At 34.7% G+C, this 9,132-nt stretch overlaps 1 protein-coding gene across 1 annotated transcript; it reads left to right on the top strand.

Annotated features, from left to right (window-relative positions):
- The first annotated feature begins 251 nt into the window (after positions 1–251).
- On the top strand, positions 252–4,910 carry LOC138325230 (uncharacterized). The gene is made up of 7 exons (XM_069270730.1): positions 252–462; positions 683–856; positions 1,187–1,348; positions 1,918–1,996; positions 2,208–2,310; positions 3,217–3,283; positions 3,988–4,910. Exons 1-7 carry the CDS (start codon positions 336–338, stop codon positions 4,083–4,085), a joined length of 810 nt encoding a protein of 269 aa, XP_069126831.1. The 5' UTR covers positions 252–335; the 3' UTR covers positions 4,086–4,910.
- Positions 4,911–9,132: the final 4,222 nt, after the last annotated feature.

Genomic DNA, 9,132 nt, shown 5'->3' with positions numbered 1-9,132 from the left:
CCATTTCTGATGGTAATTAGTAGCTAGAAATTGAATAAGTAATCAGGGAATCGAATAAGTAATCAGGGAATCGAATAAGTAATGGGCCCTTAATGAGCAATTAAAAGGTCAACTAGATCATTGTGATGCATAATAATGCATTTTGAACCATTTCTGATGGTTATTAGTAGCTAGAAATTGAATAAGTTTGAATAAGTAATCAGGGAATCGAATACATTTGATATATATATATATGATATCCATACCAATTTCAGAGCGATTTGTCGTGGGAGGAGTTATCAGGAGTCGTTACAGAGACATGGGTCAATCTCACCCAGTCTAGCTACCGTGACTGGATGTTTGCTGTATCCTTCATCACTCACAATGGTGACAGCGGTGGGATGGTGTTTGAGGACTGCCAGTTTCGTTATATAGATATAGATCTGGAGGAGACGTCACAGCGGAATTTGGACACCCCTTTCGGTAATTTCGGTCCATCCACTAGTAACCCCAAATGTTTTTCCGACAGCTGTAAAATAAACGACAATTTTTTTATACAGTGTAAATCCTTTAAGTTAATATTTGTAGTTTTCCCCCAGTTCGATCAGTAAAATTTATACTTATCACATTACTTGATAACTATATTGAATTTCAATGATTGTTTACTTTGAGCATCTTTTGAAATTATGTTATTGTTTACTAGAATCGGTGAAGCCGACATTCAACCTTTTGAGGCGTGAAGATGGGACGAAACAAATAGATATCGTGTCCTTGACCTTTCGTTACTGTGACGTGCAATTTCTCTACCGCAAACCGGAAGTGTATGAAGTATTTTACAAAGTAACAACAAGGGAGACCGCCGATGGATGTAGCGACGGTTAGACATTTTATATCATTTACAAAGATGCATTTGTAAATATAACAATATCTACCAGCATATACCTTATGAGTTTGTAAATTGTATCATAATGAGGTAAAAACGGTATAAAGCTAGCATATTAATAATCCGAAATAAAAGACCAAAATAAATTCAAAGTAAAATAAAAAATCATTTCTATGGAATATATATTCAGCAACTATGGGGCCTTCTTCAGGCAAAGTTATTAAAGCCGACATATCTGATACCTTTGATAATTCTATTTCAAATTCATTTATAACATTTCATATGTAAATGCAGCAATATGTTATCAAGGATATTTCTATGTAGGTGCTGAATCCCTTAATGTGACCGCGACCTCACGTGTCCAGGAGATCGTCCTACCTGACCTTGACCCCAATTCTCTATATTCAGTCTGTATGAGGATCCATACAAGTGTCGGCAATAGTGAACTCAGCGACGTCAGATGGAGAAAACCACTTGCATCTCTTGGTGTGTAATCTTTGTATAGTTATGAAAGTCAACCCCTGCTCATGTTGGATATTAAACTACTAAGACACAAGTTCTATTTTATCAATGGGATGAAAAAGTGAACCCTCATACCAGCAAAACAAAACTATCAGAAATTAAAATAAATCAAGAACAAAACATGATTTAGCTGAATATAGTTACGGACAAATTTCAGGCCATAGGATGCAGAGGCTGTGGAACTTAGTGATGCTAAACTATACTTTTTCTCAATTTTATTTCTCTAATCCTAAACAATCTTGGAATAAATGCCATCATTATCACCTCAACACACAAAATTGTTTTTACTTTCAGACGGTTTTAAATATTCCATTATAGTCATGTAATAAATCAACAATTGTGTCTATAGTAATAATTACGCACAATTCTTGGTATTATTTGTGTTTATATTCTAGTTGGTATTGTGATCATTGTACATTGTGAAGAGGGTTTGGGGAAACAAACGTGTAAGTGATGAAGTATTTTATATGTTCCTTGTACATTAATTATTTATATATATTACTTGTAGATTTCAATAACATATCTTTTCATAGATGCCGATGAGGTAATGCCCATTATTTTGGTTGTGCTTGTGGCGTTGATCTGTGTAGCAGTGCTTTTAGTTGTAATATGGTATGTTTTTTTGTGTTCATTTATGTAGAAAATTAGTTTTTACAATATCACAGTAAATTATATTAAAAGACAATTAATAAGTAATTTCTGATTAATCAGTATGTATCGTATGTCTTATTCGGAGATAGTTTTCCAATATATGTTACGTGGAGAGGGAATGCTTGAATATTTTTCGCAGATAATGACCTTGATTTTGATGATATTTCGATAGGTGTATCAGACACAACTACAAAGCTATTGATGTACGTGTCCAACTACCCACAGTCGACAAGTATTCAGCTGGAGATCAGAGTGAAGCGGAAAGTCAATCGCTGGTAATCTTTTTGTAAAATTATTTCATTTTTGACTTAATGCTGTGTGTGCAATTATCCTTTTGAATCTATGACGTCTTCCCATTAAATTAAGGTGTCAGAGAATCTCTAAATAGCTGTCCATCCTCATCTAAATCGCGGAGGTCGATTGGTTAAAATGTCCGACAATCTACCAACAGCTATCCTGGTTTAGATATCAGTGATTGGTTGCTTAAAACACGAAGTACATAAATTCATTCCCACTCATGTGTCATCCATACCATTTTGTGTATGATTAAGACCATTCTCCAGTGCTTACATACTTTTTACCTTCATTTGCATATTTGCTAAACTTGTTATTTGTAACAGCATTGGTATAATATTACAAATTTTCTTCTTTTCACTCGTATATTTTTTCTCTTTTTACCTCTACCCATTTAATTTCGCCCTAAGATCATACTTATTAATTATTAACAACAAAAAAGCCTTCCCATTTACTCATACATAAACACATATTTCCATACTAAAACTCCGTGTACCGTGATGTCATTGGATTGCCTGCTAATCATACCGGTATTGATATAAAACATGCACTATATTATACATGTATGTAACGTGTACATGGAAATGGAAATTAAATGTTTATTTTTTACTGAGAATATAAACCGTATTGTTAATTATAACTATTTTTGATATTAGTAAACTCGAAATAAACTTGAACATGTAAATACTGTCTTATTGATAAATGAAATACATTTGAATATGAACAGCTTATGGAACAACATACTGAAATATTTCTCGTGATATTTTGATGACATCATAATGAAGGATAATTAACGTACTGATAGGAAATAATATTAGAGCCAATTAAAATGTTCGTTACAAGCAAATTTGAGTTATGACAGATATGAAGTATATGTGCACTTACAGATTCCTTGCAGTGATAGTGGGATAGAGGAAAAGAGAAACGACACAATTATAATTAGCAGAAACAACAGTGAGTATCTCGATCTGAAGTGATCGGAAAATCAAGACCATTTACTTGCAATTCAAACCCTGTATGTATACTTTATTCGTGATTTGTCTAAACGATAAAACAATCTTTTCCATTAAAAGCTATTTTTTAATATTTAGACAAACTCTCCCAAACCAAACTCACGCGAAGACTTTTGTGGTATTATATCATTGGTATTTTTTCCTGTAAAGAATAAGAGAAACTTTCTGTTTAGAATACCGTCCAAGTTAGCCATAATCATCAGCTGGTTAGCCTGATATTTAAATTGACAATTTTTCAGAAGCAAATGACTACGTAGTATGGTAGTCTTCATGTCATGTTCTCATTTATCGAACAGTTTTGAATTTTGATTTTGTTGTTATGTTGGCACCTTATGTCTATCATTATTTGGTCACGTTTGAAGAATTATACGATTTTGTGTTTCTGTTCATACATGGACGTTTTAATGAGATCATTTTAAAGCCTTTCTTACACAGAAAATAACAACAATATTTTAATGCCCCAAATATATTATTGGAAGGCTGCAAAGGTTTAAACTTGTTACCTGCCATGAAAAATATAAATAATCTTCTGGTACAGGGAATATCTCACTCATATATTACTAGCACAAGACAGTATTCATTCCATAATATAAACGCTATCGAATATGTATTGGATATTGATCGTTACTGTAATTTTACTTGTAGGCATAGTCAAGACCAGACGGCCACTACCGGCACCGCGCCTATTGCACCAACCTCCACAAGAGCCAGTACCGACAGTGGCGTTATACCCAATAGTTTAGCTAGTCTAACTGTTGATAAGAAACTAACCGACGGAGAGGTAGTAGAATTATCTCCATTTTGTAAACATGACGTCAGTGATAGCACTGATAAGTGTCAGGTTATGAACACTGATGAAACTTGTAGATCGCAGATGGAATATAAAGAAAGCAGCAGGGACAGTTCAGGTGAACTAAGAAGTTATCCGACTAATGGTGCAGCTAGTCCAGGGGATTATTGTCAATGGGATATCATGGCATTTAGTTCTAATGACTCGTCAAAGCCTCACAACCTTTCTGGGGAAGGTTTCCCAATGCCTCCAGGGGGGTATGAAATCAGTACAAATGGGGAAAATATCCCAGTATCAATAGTAGAGTCTAAAAGTACAACTGGAGAAAGTGTCTCAGTACAATCAGCGGAGCATACAATTAGTGCAACTGGAGAAAGGATGTTAGTATTCCCAGAAGAGCATAGACATAGTGCAAGTAGGAAATTAAACAACGTGCCTACAGGGGAGTATAGTATCGGTACAAATATGGAAAGTATCCCAGTACCGAACGGAGAGTGTGGAATCTGTACAACGGGAGAAAGCAGCATGGAGTCAATAGAGGACTATGTAATCGGTACAACCCAAGAAAGTAGTCCAACACCAACAGCGGGTAACTCCGTACTGTCCGGGAATTATATGACGAATACAATCGCCAATGCACTACCGAAAGGAGGTAATGGAATCAGCACAACTGTGAATGGTATCCCTATACCAAATGGAGAATATACAATAACTAAAACTGAGAATGGTATCCCTATACTAAATGGAGAGTATACAATAACTACAACTGAGAATGGTTTCCCACAATAACTACAACTGAGAATTGTTTCCCACCTCAGACAGAGGAGAATGTAAGTTGCACAACTGGGATACGTAATCCAGTGGTGATAGGGGAGAACGTAGTCAGTAAACCTGACGTCAATTTGACTACATTTTATATTTCTACCGAAGACGATCCTAGGTGTAAAACAAATTGTTTTCAGAAACAGCCGGAAAATACATAGTTCGATTGTGTGTTAGACAGTGTTTAACGCGTCAGTAAAATTTTGACACAATTTAACATACTTTTGATTAACACAATTTCTAAATGTGGACATTTTGATGACTATTGATAGAATGGCAGCTCACAGATGATGCACGACCGGTATTACTTCCTAATGGGCGATTCTAGTCCTACAAACAGTAACTTCAGCATAAGTCATAGTCTTTAAACTCTCTTATTAGATAAAATCAAACTATTTTTTCAATAATCAACTCTTTGTGTTATGCCTGATACCTGCGATGTAGACTAGTTATATTTTTGAATGTTTGGAAATTCCTTTCTATCGTTTTTATACACATATTTACTGGTTCAATGATATGATATAGAATTAATTGATATTCAAATAATGTTCAATATTGTTGTTAACGGAAACAATCTTTTTGTGCACTGTTACATAAATGCATTTCTGTCATTTTTATTTTATTACCATTGACGCTGAAAAAAACTATTATATTCTTTTCGATTTTTAGTTTTATTTATATGAAAAAAATCCTATCGAACAAGGAATATTGGTCTTATCCAAACCCACAATTACATAAGATTTTAGTGTCATATATAAAATTAATTCCGTTTACAGCGGTACATATGACATTTTCACTACAACACCACTTTGTTTTCCTACCAAACTGGCGTTGTCCAGTGCATGACAACAAGCCGCATACGTATGTTGACCTCATTATTATTGTGAAGTCACAATGGTGTTAGTGGTCACGGGAGATGGTTGTTGAAATTGCTTTTCCGTCCATGCCAATAATAGCCTGTTATACAGTTATTTCATACTATATCAGCCAACAGTCAAAACTCTTTTCCCGAGGTGTTTGCTTCAAACCGAGGCCGGAGGCAGAGGGAAATAGTTGATAGGTTTAGTCCCAACACCGAGGGGAAAGAGTTCTGACTGTTGACTGATATGGCATGAAACAACTGTTTTGTTACATGAACCACAATATTAAACTTATCGCAGGTTCGAATTCTGGTGAGAAAGACGTTCGTCGAAATACTGGGTCCGGCGCGCCGGTGTTTATGGCGTCATCAATTAATTATGACCTCAACAATTAAGCGCATGCAAACGTTCTTCGCCGGTCAAACTATTAACTGGTCAATAGTTTCTGAGAATTTATTTGTACCAATTTCAAAGCAAGTTCATGTAAAAACAGTCAAAAATACTTTATTTACATTTATATTTGTGATTTATTTATCATAGGTGTCGTAGGTTTTTAAATGTTATACTATTGTTATCAAATGTAAATATAATATTAACTAGTGCGCTTCATCTAATTAATCACCCAAGTGCTTAACATGTACATTCTTTTTTATTCCAAGAAATTTTACAAAGTTGTATTTAAATACATTTGATATTTACCAAATAACTGTCTCCCTGTGTTTATTTTGTACTAGTCACCCGACTGTTGAAGAGATGCATTATTTTGTACAAATGTATGGGTTTGAACTCATTATTATCGACTTTCATGATTTTTTCACTCAAATTATGAACGTCTGGGAATATATAATTATATATATATATATATTAATCAAATTCAATTTAAAGAATACTTACTGACCGTGATAGATTTGATTAATGCATTATTCATACGTTGGAGTTTACAAACAAATTCCTTGTAAATCATCTCATTTTTGCAATGGTATTATTCCATGACTTTTGTGCAATTACTTTATTATCCTGTGATATTATTAGGGCCCCGCATTGAGATACGGGTGCCCTATAGTAATACGACTGTCCGACTGTCTGTCCTTCCGTCCGTCTGTCCGTCTATTAGTTTTTCTTGTTACCGCTATTTCTCAGAAAATACTGAAAGGATTTGTCTCAAATTTCATATGTAGGTTTCCCTAAGAGCCTGGTTCCGCATATTGCATTTTGGGACGGATCAGTCAACAAGATGGTCGCCAGGCCGCCATCTTGGATTTTGATAGTTAAATATTTTTACCGCTATTTCTCAGAATTCACTGAAGGGATCCATCTCAAATTCCATAGGCAGATTTCCCTAGGGTCCTATTTTGCATATTGCATTTTGGGACCGATTCTTCAACAAGATGGCCGGCAGGCCACCATCTTGGGTTTTGAAAGTTAAAGATGGTTACCGCTATTTTGAGAAAGTTCTGAATGGATAATTCTCAAATTTTATATATAGGTTTTCCTAAGGCCCTAGTTGTTTAACTTACATTTTAGGACCGATCGCGCTACAAGATGGCCGACAAGGCGCCATCTTGGATTTTGATAATTAAAAATCATTACCGCTATTTCTCAGAAAGTACTGAAGGGATCATTCTCAAATTTTATATGTAGGTTTCTCTATGGCCCTAGTTGTGTATATTGCATTTTGGGACCGTTCAGGCTACAAAATGGCAGACATCTTGGATTTTGATAGTTAAATATTAGTACCGCTATTTCTTGGAAAGTTCTGATGGGATATTTCTCAATTTTCATATGTAGGTTTCCCTAGTGCCCTTGCTGTGCATATTGCATTTTGGGACCAATCAGATGGCTGACAGGCAGACATCTTGGAATTTGGTAGTTGACCTGTTACCTGTGCTTCTGCGAAAGTACTGAAGGGATCTGTCTCAAATTTCTTTCCCTAGGACCCTAGTTATGTATAAGTCATTTGGGAGCATCAACAGGACGGCCTACAGGCAGCCATTGGATTTTGATATTTAAAGTTTAAAAAACAGAGAAAAGATTCCTCTTTCCATTCTCAGACATAGATCATTCTTTTTTAGGCGCCTTTGTATACTCTATACTCTATATCACTCTAGGATCTCTTGTACAATATTGTCATCAATCATTTTCTTATTGTAAGGCACACTGAGCGGGGCTTTTTTCTGACATGTCAGTGTTCTAATTAGTGATAGAGATTAACTTTACATGCTTTCTACTCCTAATTGATACACATAACGACACAGTTCAAAATATACTTAACAATTAAAGGATTGTTAATTTGCATTTATTGGAGATATAAATGCTATCTGGATGGCAGATAAATAGAATAGCGCCCGTAGGCAAATTAATCCTTTAATTGTTATATTTACATTTTGCTTTCTAGTTCAAAGTAAAACATAATTCAGATGCGAGTGAACATTTAAATTTCCCGTTTCAGCCATTTAACCTCAACAGCCAAGTTTAATGTGATAAAAAATAGTCCCTACCAAAAAAATGAAAAGACAGCAAAATTTCTATGTTTATCAATAACGTTTCAGTTTGCTTTCAAATATCCAGACATTTAAAAGATTTTTTGAAAGTTTCATAAACAAACTGCTTCATTCAACAACAATGTCAATTTTACCGCGCGGACTAACATGGTGTTAGTAAACAAGACTCACATCCATTTATATAGATATTACTACACCAAGCCTAGGCTGCATTTATTGGCTCATAATGCAGATCACGATTATCATTAGAGTAATCGGAGTCGCTGTGGCAAAATGTAAATATAAATGTATGCAATGCAATCCTTCAACTAGAAAAGTTATAAATTTATCGAGAAAAAAACCCAGGGAGGTGATAAATTTATCGAGAAAAAAACCCCACGGAGGTGATATCACTTTGCATTGATGCATTATGTCACTTACATCGCAGATATTGTCTAGAAGAATAAAACAGCTGCACATGTCATTGATATTACTGATGAAATTTACAAGGACGAAAAAAACTATGGCGAACCCCACAGTAATGACACATGGAAAATGAAACATCTATATCGTGTCACTATCATCACTGACAAGTTCTAGAAAAATGAAAACGCTGTATGGCTAACATTAATGACAAGTACAAGAAAAAAAAATGAATAAAATAAAATGACTATTTGGATAAAAATAAAGGCTGTTAACATTTTGGTAGTCAATAATAAATGCATGTAATGTATAGTACTTTTCTTTGTGCTATATCCTTTCTATTAAATGAGTATCTTGGACGTGAGATGTACTGGTATCAGTTTGGACCCAGAATACAGACATACAAATGTAATAA

Source organism: Argopecten irradians, chromosome 6 (assembly GCF_041381155.1).
Source record: "Argopecten irradians isolate NY chromosome 6, Ai_NY, whole genome shotgun sequence".
NCBI lineage: Eukaryota > Metazoa > Mollusca > Bivalvia > Pectinida > Pectinidae > Argopecten > Argopecten irradians.
The sequence above is the reverse complement of the archived record's forward strand: the minus strand, read 5'-3'. Positions and strand labels throughout refer to the sequence as shown.